Source organism: Phaethon lepturus, unplaced genomic scaffold, assembly GCF_000687285.1.
Source record: "Phaethon lepturus isolate BGI_N335 unplaced genomic scaffold, ASM68728v1 scaffold3056, whole genome shotgun sequence".
In the NCBI taxonomy this organism is placed as follows: Eukaryota; Metazoa; Chordata; class Aves; order Phaethontiformes; family Phaethontidae; genus Phaethon; species Phaethon lepturus.
The window spans coordinates 74391-91875 of record NW_010545381.1 but is presented as its reverse complement, the minus strand read 5'-3'; the positions used below and the strand labels follow the sequence as shown (position 1 = coordinate 91875).

At 36.5% G+C, this 17485-nt stretch overlaps 1 protein-coding gene across 1 annotated transcript in view; it reads left to right on the top strand.

The window, feature by feature from the left end:
• Window positions 1-3: 3 nt before the first annotated feature.
• CENPE (centromere protein E, 312kDa) overlaps window positions 4-17485 on the top strand; it is a gene marked incomplete at its 5' end in the record, with an annotated part of 37735 nt that continues 20253 nt past the window's right edge. The window contains 21 exons of the mRNA XM_010288924.1: window positions 4-38; window positions 376-467; window positions 1322-1411; window positions 2076-2194; window positions 3246-3365; window positions 4316-4397; window positions 4563-4630; window positions 4709-4780; window positions 6389-6440; window positions 7273-7360; window positions 7552-7678; window positions 8348-8467; window positions 9810-9968; window positions 10354-10498; window positions 11740-11834; window positions 12151-12207; window positions 12288-12455; window positions 14990-15112; window positions 15445-15579; window positions 16204-16381; window positions 16783-16937. Of these exons, the coding sequence (XP_010287226.1) occupies window positions 4-38; window positions 376-467; window positions 1322-1411; window positions 2076-2194; window positions 3246-3365; window positions 4316-4397; window positions 4563-4630; window positions 4709-4780; window positions 6389-6440; window positions 7273-7360; window positions 7552-7678; window positions 8348-8467; window positions 9810-9968; window positions 10354-10498; window positions 11740-11834; window positions 12151-12207; window positions 12288-12455; window positions 14990-15112; window positions 15445-15579; window positions 16204-16381; window positions 16783-16937 (2280 nt within the window). The remainder of the gene's footprint in view (window positions 39-375; window positions 468-1321; window positions 1412-2075; window positions 2195-3245; window positions 3366-4315; window positions 4398-4562; window positions 4631-4708; window positions 4781-6388; window positions 6441-7272; window positions 7361-7551; window positions 7679-8347; window positions 8468-9809; window positions 9969-10353; window positions 10499-11739; window positions 11835-12150; window positions 12208-12287; window positions 12456-14989; window positions 15113-15444; window positions 15580-16203; window positions 16382-16782; window positions 16938-17485) is intronic.

Sequence of the window (17485 nt, the reverse complement as noted above, 5' to 3'; positions counted from 1 at the left end):
GTGACGGTCTGCGTGCGCGTGCGGCCGCTCATCGCCAGGTGAGGCTCCGTCCAGGCGGGAGGGCCGCACCTGAGCCCCCGGCCTGAGGGGAGGCCGCAGTGCTTCCCGCGGCTGTGGGGTCTCCCGGCTTCCCTGGGTGTTGCTGTGCCCCTCTCACCTTCAAACTGGGCCTCGGGGACCGCCGCTGCCGCCCTCCGAAAAGGGGGATGTAGGGGCGTAAATGCGGCGTCTGTCGCCGTGGGGGTGGGAGTGAGCCGGAGCAAACAGGGCTGGTGAGGGCTTCGGAGGGAGAGGTGCTCGCGGCAAGGGGGTAGACCCGCGTTATAGGAGTACAGGCCTAACCTAATAAAGTTAACAGAACATCTCTTCTTTTAGAGAAAATGCTCTCGAAGATAAAGTGTCACTCCATTGGAAAAGTGAAGATAATACTATTTCCGAAGTGAATGGTACAAAAGTATTCAGTTATGGTAAGAATGTGAAAGCGATTATTTTATTTTGATGCTTACGTGGTCCTTTGTTACTGTACTGCTTGAATGTATGCTAACATCAATGATCTTCGCTTTTTGCAACGTACGTCCCTGAGGTTTTTTTCCCAACTTCATAATTTTGAAGGAGTGCCATTGGGGTACACAGGATTTTGGTTTTAGTCATTACGAGTGTGCTTTTGAAGTCAGCTTCCTGATGGATGTTGCTTTTTTCTTCTGGTTCATGCTGTAGAGTGGTTTTGGAACTCATAAGCTGGATACTTTTCTTATGAATTCCAGTTACAAATGGACTAGACTAGGGCTAGTCCAGAGCACTTAGGGAGAATGGTGTGGGGGAACCCAAAACTGAAAAGTGCCTGGTGTGGGCCTTAGATCCTCATAACTAACTGCCTCACTTTGAGTCTCTTGCTGTTGATCCACTCTACTTGTTAATATGTATGTAGCCACTACAAAGATTTTTCCCAAATTATAGATTCAATAAAAGCATGCTCCAAGCTAGGAGTTTAAAAAGAAGCCTATCTTTTCAGACTTACAATCCTCATAGATGAACTAACCATACCTGTTTTTAGGATTAAATGGGGTGACTATTTAATTGTGTCCATCATTCTTAGTGTTTTTTGACTTGTCTGTTCATCGTATCTTTCTCAGTTGTGGTTTTAATTTATTATTTTTTTTTAAAGCCTGCCTTAATAGTGTCGCAATTACCTTTTAAGTGTGAATTATCCTACAAGCAATCTGATGCCCATTTATTGGATTTGAAGTCAGCAATACTGAGTAAGAAGACAGCTTGTTTTTGACATGCAATACAATGGATTTACATGCTTTGTTTTTTTAAGATCGTGTCTTTCACTCAACTGACAACACTCAGCAGTTGTATGAAGGTGTAGCTGTTCCAATTATACAGTCAGCTGTGCAAGGTTATAATGGTAAGTTTTAAACTGTGTTTAAATCCTGTTTGTAATGTATTTGTGCTGTTTTCAGCTTGCATGGAGTTAATTTTCTTCACAGAAGCTTGTATGAGGCTATGTTTTAGATTTGTGCTGAAAGCAGTGTTGATAATACAGGGATGTTTTCGTTATTGCTGAGCAGTGATTACAGTCAAGGCCTTTTTTGCTTCTCGCCCCACCCCACCAGCAAGGAGGAGGCTGGGGTTGCACAAAAAGTTGAGGGGACACAGCTGGGACGGCTGACCCCAACTGACCAAAGGGATATTCCATACCCTATGACATCGTGCTCAGCTTATAAAGCTGGTGAAAGAAGGAGGAAGGGGAAGGACATTCAGAGTAATGGCGTGTGTCTTCCCAAGTAACAGTTTTGCATGATGGAGCCCTGCTTTCCTGGGGTGGCTGAATACCTGCTGATGGGAAGTGGTAAATGAATTCCTTGTTTTGCTTTGCTTGCGTGCATGGCTTTTGCTTTACTTATGAAATTGTCTTTATCTTAGCCCATGAGTTTTCTCACTTTTCCGATTCTTTCCCAAATCCCACCATGGGAGAGTGAGTGAGCTGCTGTGCAGTGCTCAGTTCCCGTCTGGAGTTAAACCATGATGGTATTTCCTAAGCAATTAGTAAAATTTAACCATCTTTCTAGGCACAATTTTTGCTTATGGACAGACTGCTTCAGGGAAGACATACACAATGATGGGAAATGAAGATTCTGTGGGCATTATTCCTAAGGCAATTCAACATGTTTTCAAAGTTATTTGTGAGGTCAGTAATTCCATTATATTGAAGTGACTGAAAGGACTAGCAATATGTGTGATTGTTACAGAAAAAAAAAAATTTAGTATCAAGGAGAGTATGAAAGAAATTAATTGAACCGTGTGTTGCAGTTGCTTTGCTGGCCTTGCACAGATGAGTGGTTTAAAAAAGATAATGGGACTCTATTAGTTGGAATCAAATCAAATTGAAACTGAGGAGGGTTGTTAAATTTGCAAATATTCTAAACCTTGATTGCAAATATAAATAGATGGTCACTCATTGATGTGGTAGATCAGGTAATGTGAAGCTTTGTGTTCTTTATTCTGCTATTTTAAAACTTAAAAAAAATTAACAGTATTAAAGACTTTTTTTAGTGGGAAGAATATGACACTAAATTTTCTTATTTCAGGCTTTCAAAAGAATCATAGGCTAATTGTTCAATGCTAATAGGAATTAAGGAGAAGGTGTAAGTTAAAACACTGATTTCCAAAACAATGTCTGCAGAGCACTTGCATCTGCCTTGAGGATTTCAAGTAATTGTTACCAGTTATGTGAAATGGTCACTGCTCCTTTGGGGGGGTGCGGAGTACCTTAGGGGGGTCTATAAAAGTAACTAAAGCCAAGAAAACTTCTCCACTGTGCAGTCTTTTCTCACCCCAGTATTCTCTACCAGGGATGCAGGGGAAGAAGCAGCAGCAATGTAAATCTAAGCAAGCAGAGAGAAGACTAGGTACACAGAGACAAAAGAGCCTAAGCAGGAGAAAATTGGATATGGAAAGGGCGTTTAAGTGGGAGGACTATTGTCATGCTTCTGTAGGGCAATTATCTTACTTTTATAACCTACTAAAAGTGATTTACTATTAATGCAGCTGGAAAGAGGTGGGATAGAAGAAAAATGATTCTGTATTGGTAGATGCTAATGTGCAAAGAGGATGGGGGGAGAGAAATATGTGGAATGATACCAAAACATACATCTTTGAGTTCAGAATACTTGCAATAAAAGGTGTTCATTGATTAGTCTGTTATTTTTTTTTTTCTTTCTTTTTTCTGTGAACATTAGATTCCAGATAGAGAATTCTTGCTAAGGGTTTCTTACATGGAAATCTACAACGAAACCATTACAGATTTGCTTTGTGATATCAGGAAAAAGAAGCCTCTGGGAATTCGTGAGGATGTTAATGTAAGTGGATGCTATGTAGTGTGAATATTGTATCTGCCTGGAGTAAAAGTAGTAGTTTAAAAAAAAGCAGCATTCAGAGGCATCTAGTTGAAAACTTTTCTGTGTCAGATTGTGTAATTGTGATCTTCAGAGTTAGCAGAAGGACACTTGATATAGTAGAGTAACAACAGTGAAATCGGGCTTGCTGTTGCTGGTTTATCTTTATAAATGTTTGTAAAAGACTTAAACCCTTAAGTTTGCCAGTATAGTATATTTATTTAACTTTGACAGTGAATACTTGGGAGTTGTCTAACTTTTCCAAACATGGTATTAAGCCTCCAGCTCAATGTGTTAGAATCCTTCAGCAGATATACAGGGTTACTTTACCATCTTCATATCATCTACAAAGTAGATATACTTTTCTTCTACTGTAATCATAGAATAACCTTCAGGCTAGAACTATTTAGTAAGATGATCAGTAGGGAAAAATAAATATATATTAATGTTGTTTTCAGTTCCTTTATATTAAGTTTTGTAGCAAATAATAAAAAATTGGTGGTTTGCGCTTAGTATTTTTTATTTCAATGCCCTAAATTATCAGTGCTTTTGGGTCTTGCAAAGAAGGGAGATTTATCAGTTGTATGATTATGGCTTTATATGATTTACTGAGAAATATACTCCTGGATTCCCTCAGAAAATGTCCAGAAGGATATTTCCCTTACCAGTTTTATTTTTAGGAAACTTTCTTGATCTGTCTGATTTTTCTGTGCCTTTAGGCGACAGTTCTGATAAAGATCTAAACTTTCCTCATTCCTTGCGTTCAGAGTAAAAAGATACTCAGCTGCTGTTGCTTCCTTTTAAGAAGAAAGCAAACTGTAATAAATGCTGTAGTAAATGCTGGTAATGTTAACTTAATGTATTGAAGTGAGTTTTAGAGTTCAGTAAAATTTATTCCTGTTTTTGTTCTTAAGAGGAATACATATGTAGAAGATCTGATTGAAGAAGTGGTGGTTGCCCCAGAACAAGTTATGGAATGGATCAGAAAAGGAGAAAGTAAGTTGTTTAGCCAGTGTCAGCTGCTATTTTAGAAAAGGTATGTCTTTGAGATTATATTCAGAAATGAATATTTTTAAGATAGTTTTAAACTTGTACTTTTTGTCTGTTATCTCCAGTTTATCAGAATATAAGCAAAAGTATTCTAATACTGCTTTTTGACAGAAAATCGCCATTATGGGGAAACAAAAATGAACGAACACAGCAGCCGTTCTCACACGATCTTCAGAATGGTAAAAACTGTTTCACTATTAGGAGGGGGTTTATTTTTTTCAAAGTGACAAAAACTTTATTACACCCTCTACTTCTAGATCATTGAAAGCAGAGAACGAAGTGACCCTGCAAATGCAAGCTGTGATGGAGCAGTGATGGTATCCCACTTGGTAAGCCATACTCCAAGAAGTTATTAAATAGACATCTCAGTAGAGAACTTATTGTAACTGCTTGTCTGAGAGAAGAATGTTACCTTATAATGATATTATGAACATGCTTTGTTGTTAACTTATATCAGATGTTTCTTAAGCAGAAATCATGTTTCTGATCGCCTGTATAGAGGGAGACTCTTGGAGTGTTATCTGGAGGCTATCTTCCCTTCCCACCAAAGGGAATTGTGACATGGAAATAGTTCCTAGACAATTCATGCTGGATTGGGGAGTGTTATGCCCTTCCCAAGAGCACTCTGACAATAGTCCCTTACGCTCCTGCATTTTGTTAAACACAGATTCCCAACCCCTACACAGTTCCTGACCACTGACAAGCCTAGTGAAATAAATTCTAACTTTAAGGCTTCTTTTACCCTCAAATTTAGTTGTTGTTAAAAGAACATGTCGCCTACAGCTGCTATGACCAGAAGATTCCTTTTTTTCAGAAGTAACCCCACTTAGTATCCCTTTAGTGGTTTACTAGTGTATGAGATATCCTAAGCTGGGGGGATTACACTGCTCATCTTTAGGGGAGTTTTTGGTTTCTGAAGCCTTCTCCATATAGCCTTCACTTGATTCTCAGGCAAGAATCCAAATGAACTGGAGGAGTAAAATCAATATGAAAGCATTTGAGCTTGCTAAAATCTGCATGAGCACTCTTGTTCAAAATTGGGAATAGGATGAAGTCAATCACATGCATTGTGGAAAGAGCTTTCTGTCCTGGCTTCATGTGAAAAACCTCTGATTTGAATGTAAATATTCCTCATGCAGTATCTGAGCAAACTACTGCCCACTTAATTTTTTTTCTCACCATAGCTTATGGGATTGACTCTTCTTACACCACCCCCCACCCTCTGCCGTGTCTCTCTGTTCCAACTGACTTTATAGTAACCTCTGTTAACAGCGGGGAGAGAGAGGGTTTTGCCCTTTTTGGTTTGTTGCTGCTTGGTGGCGTTAGTATAAGACTTTGCCCTTCTGAAACAGAAACCAATTAAAGTGAGGGCTACTTGCTCAAGCAAATCCTTGCAGGGTGCTATAAAGTTCTATTTGACTTTGAACCAGATTCAGAGTGAGACTTTTCCTCTGGTATTTAATTTCTTCCTTTCCTTATCCCCACAATGACAGGCAAGGAGAGACATACAGCTGATTTGGGACAGAGTGCTAGATAATCTCATCTAGGCTTTCTTGTCCATGACCGATTGGACCAGATGATCTGTGATTCTATGAAGCTTCCTACGGCTTGAATCTGTAGTTAACACATCTATATTGAGAAACTACGTTTATCTTTTTGTTACTGAGGGTAGGGGAAATAACACTGCAAGTTTGAAATATGTTCAGCATGGTATTAATAGACTTTATACAAACTTATTACTCCATGTCCTTATATACCTTGGAAGTATTGGGTGGTATGTGTGTAGTAGCTATGGATTACTTCCAATAATGACAGACCTTTTGTTTTTTCTAAGTGTAACTTTAGTTTATGAAATTCTTAGCAGATATTTGGAACTAAGAGGATCTAAAACTAAATTGCCTCAGAACTAACCTGTGCAACATTTAATGAATTTGCAGAACTTGGTAGATCTGGCAGGCAGTGAAAGAGCTAGTCAAACAGGATCTGAAGGTGAGTGTTAAATGAGGTTCTCCTGCTGACTGTTTCTGTTAATTAACCCTTATGAGAGACTATGACAGAAAGGAAATTATTTGATCTATGTGCCATTGTGTTACTTATTGTCTATAAATAATCTCTTTTCCCCTTGGCAGGGCAGGATCTACTCAGGAAAATACTGAAAATGCTGTAAAGTGCAAACAATTAGGTAGTAATATGGCTTTTCTAGAATAGCAGGTCCAGCAACAGTCATGCACTGAACTAACAGAATGGAGATGAATCAGTAAAGATTCACCTGTAGTAAAGAAATCATTACATATGAGTCCCTACAAGCTTCTAAAGGTGAAGAGTGAATAAATAGATGGCTCACTCTTTAGCTAAGAGGAAGCTTAACTGTTAACAGTGACAGCATGAAGCTGCACAAAAATGTCTTTATCATCAAAAAAAGTGATCTGAGAGGAACACAAGTTAATATTCTCTCTTGCAAGGAATAACTAACCCAAAAGTTGTATCTAAGGCTGGTTTGGTGTACTTATACATGTAAGTATGCGCACTTGCAAAATTTTAACAGGAAACAAAATTAAAGTTCTTGTGGCCCCAGGTATTTACTATGTAAAGATTATTAATGTTTTTTTGTGATAAATTACTATCTTTGATGCATTTCGGCTATTGTAAAGGATTTGATACTGGCTGGTGATGGGTCATAATGCATTGTGGCACTTGAGATTTAACTCTTGGCTAATCCCTCTTAACGTAGCGTAGCACAGCACAAAATCTTGATGGGGTGAAAATGTATCTTAATGTTGTTTTAATTTAAAATAAAAAAAATTTACTGTGTGATACCTAGGTGTCCGACTGAAAGAAGGCTGCAATATAAACCGGAGCTTGTTCATTCTGGGTCAAGTTATCAAAAAACTGTGTGATGACCCTTCTGGGTAAGCATTTGTGTTTGTATACCTGTTTTAAGAGAAGTTACTAATACACTAAGAAATTAAAATCCTGTATATATAATCCTATTTTATGTAGATAACTATTTCAAATAACCTATTACCTCTAGAAAGGATATTTACTGTTTTTTCTATAGAAGAAAAATGTCAATTTTCTTTTTTCTTCTCTTTTTCATCAGCTTCATAAATTATAGAGACAGCAAACTGACTCGAATTCTGCAGAACTCCCTTGGAGGAAATGCTAAGACGGTTATTATTTGTACAATTACTCCTGTTTCTTTTGATGAAACGCTCAGTACTCTTCAGGTAAAACTTCTCACCTGTTTTCAAGCATTATTCTGACTCAAGGCTTCATTGTAGACAGGTTGGAGGGGTGTAAAATGTTATCTGCTGGATTTGTAGTCACTTGAATCTTCTAAAGGTCTTCTGAGGATTTGGAACTTGACATATTAGTTTTGTACACAGCATCTTTTCCCAGTTGTCATCTTGTACTAGGTTGTTGAACTAGAGCTTTCTGGCAGTTGGAACAAAGCTCCTTCTCTCTCCTTGCAGGCAGTAGATAACCTCTGTTTTCTCATTTGCCTTTTCCAAACACAGAACTACAAGTCTTTGCTAATGCAAGATGTTAGACAGGTCCTACAGGAAAGGGAGGTAATTGAACTGTATTCTTTAGGTAGAACTGTCTTCCTTTTTGGTGGTCTCTTGAGCTTTTTATTAAATAAAAAATAACTTGCTGAATTTTTGCTTAAATGGTAGGCTTCACTTTTTAGGTATTAATATCAAGCAAAGAAAACTTATCTTTTCAAAGCTTAGAATACATGAAAAATAAGCAAATACAAATATTTGTGTCCTTTATTATATCTTGTTCTTTATCTAATAAACTGTCCATTTAATTCGGTTGGGAAATATGAGACACAATAAGTCTTTTGATATATTTATTCTCTAACTATTGCCCATGAGAGAATATTCTTCTAGTTTGCCAATACAGCCAAAAGAATGAAGAATACTCCAAAAGTGAACGAAGTACTTGATGATGATGCCCTCCTGAAGAGATATCGCAAAGAAATTCTGGATTTGAAAAAGCAGTTGGAGGAAGTATGTAATAAACTTATTAAAGTTAATCTATCCTTTGTATGGATAGTTATTTGGAAATATTCTGTTTTAAACTGAAACCAGTTAAATCTGGAGGGGTAGGTAAACTGTTTAAAATTATATCTGTCACTTTCTCATTTCTTTTGAGAGAATAGAACTTGAAAAGGTGTTGTGAAGTTTAGAACAACTGATGATAATCAACATGTCTGTGTGAAAGCTAACACTGAGATCAACTGACTGAATTATTTTTTTTCTGTAGGTTAATGTATTTAAGAAATGTCATGCCTTTATAGCATACTTTTATTGCCAGAGATCAAAAGGAATAATTAACTGACATTCAGTAACTTCTTACATTGCAATTAAAGATTCCAACTTAATTCCTATTTTTTCCCCCTTACCAACATTTATCTTCCGTTTGAGTTGCAAGAAGTTGCAACTGCGAAGGATCAGTGCCAAACTTACGTCATGTATAAGCAGAAGATAAATTTAGAAAGTGAACAATAGTAACTTCCCATCAAACAGTGTAGTCTCTCGTGTTCATCTTTCTCCAAAAGCCTGTGGAGTTGAGGAGCAATCTTTCAAGTAGTGTTAGAGCATAGATCATAAAAGATAAAGCACAGGAAAAGCACAATCCTGAACATACTGTTTTGGTAAATTAAATCATCAAAAGATGCTTTTTTTTTCTTTCAAATAAAAATTGTCATAGGAAAAGCTTAAGGAAAAATAAGTGACCTCTTGTTTTTGAAGAGAATTAATTTGCAGTATGAACTTGCACCTAGAAGTGTGTTTGCTGTCTTCTGAGATGGTAGGTAGCGAGGAAAGTACTTAATTACAGAAGAATTTCTTAGAAAATCCCATGTGAACTTAAAATTACTCTAAAATATTGTAAGCTTATGATAAAGTTGTCAGAAAAACTAGCTACTGTAATGCAGTTGCTTTACAACAGAATAAATTTTCAGTACTTCAAATTGTAAGAGATGACATGCATTGGAGTAGCTTGCTGTTATTTGGCAGTTGAATCATAGTTCTTAAAGAGCTTCAGGCTTCTGGCACCATGGGACGGTCATCTTAAACCATCTTAGGCTTGAAAGAATGTTGTGGGTTTTTTGCCTCCAGAAAAATCCGAGGACATATTGTGAGGCAGTTTTGACCTCTTTAAATACTAAGTCTACATGTAACTATAGACTAAATTGTCATTTTCATTGTTAAAGATTAAAGACAGCTCTTCCAGACTTAAAAGAATATATGCTTGTAGTTGTTTTTACATAGTAGTAGTTGTGTATCTTCCGTAGGAGTAGTTTGTGTTCTTAAAATGTTAGTTTGATTAATATTCTTTTTATGGAAGGTGTCTTCAAAGACTCAAATTCATGCAATGGAAAAAGACCAATTGGCCCAGCTGTTGGAAGAAAAAAATTCTCTTCAAAAAGTGCAGGAAGATAGAATACGAAACTTAACTGAGATGCTGGTGACTTCTGCCTCCTTTTCCTCAAAACAGAATGCTAAAGTACGTACCTGTTCTAGATCTTGTTTGTTAATTATGAAATACTTGGCAAAAGGTAACATTAAATACATAAGGTTATACTGACAATGAAGTATAAGTTGGATAAGGACAATTGTGTGAAAATTGCCTATTTTTAAAGGGGTAACTTTAAAAATAACTTCTGAGTGAGTATCAATTCAATGTTGCCTTGCAGTGAACAGACTGCAAAGACTTTTGCTTTCAAACTGTTATGCTGTACTTTAATTATGAAGAAATTGCAAAAAAATGTCAAGTTGTCTAGACTGGTACTGTCTAGCTGGTCTGTTATAGAACTAGCCTAATGCAACATCCACTCTCTACTTAGTGCTTTGGTTGTATCACTTTTTCTGTAAATACTTTTTTTTAAAAGGCCAAGAGAAGACGAAGAGTTACTTGGGCTCCTGGTAAAATAAACCAGGTGAATGTGAGCTATTTTGAAGACTTTGAAAAAACAATGCTGACTGAAACAAAAAAAATGAAAATGTCTCTGTCGGCAGTACCAGACATGGAGGATTGTAAGTATCTTCAGGAAAAAATAAGGAAACTGCAAAGCAGCTCTGAAATGAGAAATAATCTCTTCTGAATAAATCTAAATTAAAAAGCAAATTTTCTAACAGCACAAAAGCTACACTTTTACTACTCAAATTATGTTCCATGAATGCAGTTTTGAAAAAGTTACATATAGCCTACAAGGAAATGGCATTTGTCTGCCAGCAAAGAATGCTGCCTGGAAGGGAAGTGGTTTTAGCACAATAATAGTAGTAGTTTTTGTGCTGGAAATAAGGTTTGGCTGTTTTTGGTTTGGTTTTTTTTTTTTTTTTAGCTTAAAAAGTGGGAGCATAAGTCTTACTATCCCAGATGAAATAATGTGTAGCAAATTCCTATTGGGTAACTTTGCAAGCATTACTTAGCTTCCCAAAAGGAATAAATCAACTCTCTGATAGCACAAAATAAAAATGCCCCTTTCCAAGGAAATTACTTTTTTTTTCTCTCTCTTTTGGATTTTGAGCTTTTAAGCTGTTAAAACTGAAGGTAGGGGCTGTGAAGTAAAAGACAGGGTTTACAAATACTTCAGCAATGCAGCTTACCCCAACCCCCAGATTTTTGTAAAAGTAGACAAAGTTTTTCTTTGACACAGACTATCCATCCAAACAGTGTTCCCCCCCCAAAAAAAGTGGGGTGTCTATGAAATTCCAAAATCCTTAACAAGAATAGAGAAGTCATTACTCAAAGATCAGATTGAGATACAGAGACATTCAGGGCTTTTCATATTAGAGGAGTGAAGGACAAAGAAAGCTGAACTGAAAATGAGAAGAATTGCTGAATTGCATCTTCTTACAGCCTTATTACCTATCATTTTGTCAAGACTTTTTGCTTGCATGTGGTTTGTCAGGGTTTTCTTCGCTTTGTGTGGGGGTGATGCTTTTCTTCAAATTTTGCAGGATCCTGTTGAGTGGTTCTTTCCTTGATGCTTAAACACTTTTCCTAGTCTGCAATTACGTATCTATTCTGAATTTGGTTTAGTATTCATTAACTTGTGATAAGGTGGTCAGCATAAGTGTAGGGACTGGACTTTAGTGTTGTTCTCTTTCATAAGAGAAAATCATGAGATTCAGAAGTCCTACGCAGTGTGCTGCATCTTTGCCATTGAATGGTTGTTTCCAATGCGATAAAATTCTTTGATAAGAAAATAATTCGTGATGACCAGTTTAAAATCTACTGCTACTCTGTTTTTTTAATACATCTTTATTTTCAGCTATGCTGGAGAATTCTGAATATGAAAACCAATGTCTGATGGTTCCTGATCAAATCTCAGATGTAGAATGGACTGCTGGACCTAACATGAATTGGGTAACTTCATAATCTATTTCGGCTGTCTAATACAGTGCATATACATTACTTGCTTTTCAGTAAGGTCAGCCTTACCCTTCTGTAGAACACCAATATTCTTGTATATGTCTCAAAAATTATTGTAACTGGTTAGAAAGTAAGTCTCTTGGTCATTTCCGTAAAGTTGTGGGATGATTGTATGATTTTGTGGCAAATGATCCAGTAAGCTTTGGTGTTTAAACAGGTGTAGTTGTGAAAAGAAAGCAAGAAGGAATATAATAATAACAACCTTGCTTGATCTTGTAGATCAGTTAACTGCAAGCAATTCTTTTTATAGACTCAGAGAGACTTTGAAGAATCTGTGCAACTCTGTGAAGCGTTAGCACTAGAAAAGGTAAGTCTGTCTGGTATTTTCTAGAAATAAGACTGCAATTCCAACAACAGCTTCTAAAGTTTCTTGTGCTGCTTCTCCAGGATATTGCTGTAAATGAGGTCAACGTCCTGCAAGCTAATTTTAGTAACCTAGTATTGGAAAATGAGCAGTTGAAATTAGAAATAAATGAAATGAAGGAGAAACTGAAAGAAAAAAAAGAAATGGATGAATTCGAAGCACTGGAAAAACAAACACAAAAAGATCATGAGGTAAGGTGCATTGAAATAAATACAGAGAGATAAGAAATCTCTATGCGCAAATGTTTTCTAGAGTTCATTCAGTGTATATATACTCAGCTGCTGATTTACAAACAGATGGTGTTATAAGCTATGTTCAGCAACAGAATGAATGAACCCAGGTTTTAAACTGGATTTACTCAGAGTATAAAACTCAGACTTAAATTTTTGGGGAGTTGCATACTGAAGTCTGGTTAAACATGTATTTGTGTGTGTATATATGTACCCATATATTACTTTTCTATATGCATAATCTGAATTTCACTCTAGATTTCTACAAGAGACAGTTTTGCTGTGTAAATACATTTTAGAATTTTTTTGAAGTTCAAGCATGGTTGCTAAACCATGTTTCACTATTTCTTGTGCAAAACATCTTGGTTTACAATCCAAGCTAGCTCTGGCTTTCGGTAATCTGTTGGACTATGTGACCATTAACTTTTAACATATTATTTATCTTGGTGATAAAATATTTAAAAATAATAGTGTGAATAGTAATGTCTATGGAAAATTGAAACATTGTATTTTGTGCCAGGAAGTGAGAAAAAGTTAAACCTACCTACTGGTTAACTTATGATATAGGAAGTACTGAATTTCAGTTCTCTTCACCTACTTGTGCTGTTAGTGGAGATGTACCTTGTTTGTCCAAATGTTTTATGCTCTGATTCTAGAACCTAAAATGTATTTTACTTGTATTAGGTTCTAGCTGCCCAAGGGCTAGACTGTAAAATAAGTCACGGGGGGAGGAGGGGAACGGGACGGATGGACCCACCCAACCTCAAACAAAACCCCAAAACCAACAACGTGAAGTATTGAGACATGGATGTATTATTCCATTTCTTTCCTGATACTGTCTCTGCAGGTTACTTGTACACACTAGTCTGTTTAATATCCTCTGACCGCAAAACTAAGGTTGAAGCTGAAGTTACATCCTTTTGCATTGTTGCTTCAGGTTACAATTTAACAAGATCACCTCTCATTTCCATTGTGTTCCCTACGAAGATTTATGGATCTTAAACAAAATGGATCCATAATAGATTATGATTTAGCTTGTATTTAAGATTTTTTTAGAAGACCCTTTGTATGCTAAACTAATTGTGCTATCTTCCTTATCAGCCAACGCTTAACAAATCTTCAGTTAGTTTTCGCTGCAAAGCTTTTGTGTATCTAATAACAAATGTTCTAAAGTGGCTTCTATTACAAGAACTGCTTTTTGAATGACTCATGTTTTCAGATATGTATCTGAAGACAGTCCATAAAAGGTAAGCATTTGTTGATAACCATGTAGTAGATTAATTACAGCAATACTGAAAGGTCACATACTTCACTAAATATATTAGTTGAAATCCATCAATTTAAATTGCCACAGATATATATATATAGGTAAACTCTATTATTCTGAATAATAACATTAAATAACTTCTGACAGTGGTATTGTACCCTATCTTCTAGAACCATCCTCTGATTTTAAGATTACAGATTGAGTTTTCTTCTCACTATACTCCTAACAACATAGAAATACTTACAAGCGAGTGCTTCTTTTAAAGCTTTACACTGATCTTTAAATTGCAGATTGTATTTTCTCCTTACTTACACTTGTGACTATACAGAAGTACTTGTAGATGAGTGGTTATTGTAAAGCTTTTCTAACAAAGACCAAAAGAAAAGAGTTATTCAGTTTTAGAAGTGCTTTTCTATCTAGTCTTCTACTTGTGCCTCCTTTCTGAGGATGCCACTGAATGTGTCCGTGGCTTGCTTTACCTCAATTTTGGCACCTTCTCATTCTTGTTAGTGAATAGATTAAATCATAAATATCTGCACTGTGTCATAAAAAGCTGCTTAACATGACTAGAATTTGAAGTGTCATATCTGTAGGATTTCTGCATTAATTGCTTTGATAACGTTGCTGCTCTTGAGCTGTTGCAGATTAAATTGTACTTGAATCCTTTCTAATTACTGGGAAGGTAAAACAAAGCTTTGCATCTCAGCTATCCATTTGAAAGAAAATGTAGCAACTTGCTTTGTAGCTGTTTAAATAGCTATGCCTGTGTATATATGGTTTCCCCACCAATAGGAAAGGAAATGCAAGATAGACCTTGCTTACTTTCATGGTGTTGGCAACTAAAACTACTGGGTGCTTTCTAACATCCTCTGCAATTTTGCTTCAATTTGCTCCACAGATTCAACTAATGCATGAAATCACCAGCTTAAAGAATCTAGTTTCAAATGCTGAAGTGTACAATGAGGAACTTGAGGTGAGCCTGTCCATGAATTTACATGCAGTAAGATTTGTATGAACTGTGCTTGGTTTGTTTTTCTTGAAATACTGTATCTGCTGAGGACAACCTAGAGATCATTGGGCTCTGGTTAGCCTTACCAGCTATGGGCAGGATATGTCTAAAAAGCCATGCACGATTCCTATATAGAGAACAGGTTTTTGTTAAATTCTTACCTGAAAAACAAAACTGGACACTAGAAACTTCCATCTCCTTTTTTTGTCCAACTTTCAGGCAGAAATAAATTCCAAACTGGAACAGCTGAAAGAGAAAGAGAACAAAATAAAGATATTACAGAATCGTGTGGAAGAATTGCAGAAAGCAGGAGTGGAAAAAAAGGACACGTCTTTTTCAGTGGTAAATTTGAGTTTTCTGCTGATTTGAGAGATGGTTTTGGTTTTGTTGGAGGTAGGTTAAATTTAGATATAACCTTGGTATAATTGAAATCTACTTCCCTACAGATGTTAGGAAAGTTCTTTTACAAAGCTTAAAATGCTAACTACTACCTTATGATACAGCAGTACTCTGGTATATACTGCTCTTTATCTCGTCTCTCAAATGAGCTTCCTACTGTTCCTTGCCAAGTTTTCTGAGCATGTGTTTACATTTTAACCACATTATAATGAACACTTGTTTTATTATGGCTGTATATTTTTTAATTTCTTTGAGTATTTATCTGTCTTTTTCAGCGGGATTCTGATAAGCTAATCGAGGAAATCCAGCAGCTGAATAAATCCCTCTTAGATAGTGAAACCATAGCCTTGGATGCCAAAAGAGAATCTGCTTTTCTCAGAACTGAAAATTTTGAGCTGAAAGAGAAGATGGCAAGTACTTGTTAAACTGCATTTATAGCCCTACAAAATGCTGTTAAGGGCCCATCTGCTCCCAGACTAGGGAAGAAGGCAATGGATATAGACAAGATGTGGTGGAGTATTTGCAGAAAGCTAATGACTCATGCTCCAAGTAATGTTTTCATTCTGGAATTCATGGAAAATGGGTCTTCAGGAGAAAAATAAAAAGAAAGTAGAAGTTTATTCTATAGGAGTGGGTGATTAGTTTTTGGTTTACCAGGAGAGAGAGAATAAATCAACAGGCTTTAGGGAGTTACTAGGACATAAGACTCCAAATCTGATTTTACCAGAAAACAAATGAGAATAGGAGATACACACTTAGAAGTGGGATGGAGCTTGCTTTGAGCTTTGAAGAAGTAAAGACAAAATAGTGGAAGCAGTTATGGCCCTGACCTCTGAGGTAAGGTATGTGTTTGGTTTTTTTATAGGACTCTGACAGGAATGCAGTTACTAAATTGTAGTTTATTCTGCCACATTTATCAAGACCAGAGTTGTTCAGAGCGACAACAGGAAATGTGACAGAATGCAATGTTTAAATGTTAAGTGACTAGACTTTTATTTTGTATGTGAATTGCATGTTGTTTTCTTTTCCTGAAGAATGAACTCTTGAATAATTACAAGCAAATGCAAAAGGATGTTCAACTCTATCAAAGCCAAATAGAAGCAGGAAAAGCCAGTTACAAAAAAATGCAGTCTGACTTGCAGAAAGAGTTGCAGTCTGTATTTCAAGAAAACACAAGGCTGACTTCACTGATGGAGGGTAAAATTCCAAAAGGTACGGTTTCAGGTGGTGCTTTTTATTTCCCCTCCCCGTCTCCCCCTCTCCTTACCCTTCACTGTGATGGTGAGGGAATAGGGAAGACTTTGGCTCTTGTTTTCTCAAATAGTTGGAGCATCTGTCAATACAAAATGTTAGAGTATCTGGTACTGCTGGCACTTTTGTATTTTGTACAAAGACAGTCAAGTTAATGAAGGCTGTCAGGCAGAACCTAAAACAAACGGGATGTCAACCTGACAAGTGATGACCAAGTTCAGACCCATAGTTTCATCTTTTTACTGTTTGCCATTGTAAAATATATATTTTTCCAGAGCTATACTGATATGACATCTTCTGCTTAATTTAAAACATGCTTTCTTTCACACTCTCTTATTAATCTAAACTTCTTAATTTTCTAGAACTGCTCTCTCTTGTGGAGCTGGAAAAAAAGGCAGTTGACTTAAAAGGCGAACTAGAAAAAGCATTGAAAGAGAACACACTTTTACAAAAACAAGTAAATGAGCTATCAGAATTTCAGTCTCTACAAAACACGGTTGAGATACAGCAGAAAGAGGTAAACAAAAAATTTAACTTTTTTTCCCTTGTTTTTATATTTTACTTCACCGGTAGCCTGTTAATGGAGGCCTATTGGATATGAAGTTTTAAAACCAAAAGTTGTCTTGAATCAAATAACCTGAGATTTTACAACTAAGTTCATTTAATTATTGTTCCTCAGGTATTTAATATTGGCACCCAGGAATAAATTTAAGATCACATGTTTAGTCGAATTCTTCTATAATTAATTGGGAATTTCTAGTCCAACACTTGCCTGCCTATTTGCCATGGTCACCACTGATAACTGTGTGTGTATGTATAACTGTTTGATCCTGGTTTACTGTTCTAAAACTGAATTTTTGTCTAATTGGGCAAAGAGAAAATTTCAAGGGCTCTTAGCGGAAATGCTGCTTGAGAAGTGAGAGATGTAACTTGCAAATTCTGGAAAACTTGTAAGGAAACTTTTCTGTTTCCTGACAGGTCAGGGCTTAGTAGTCTGTTTGCTATAAACGTGTCTTAAAGGGTTTGTTTGCAAACACTTTCTAGGTTTCTTTGTCCTTAAATACC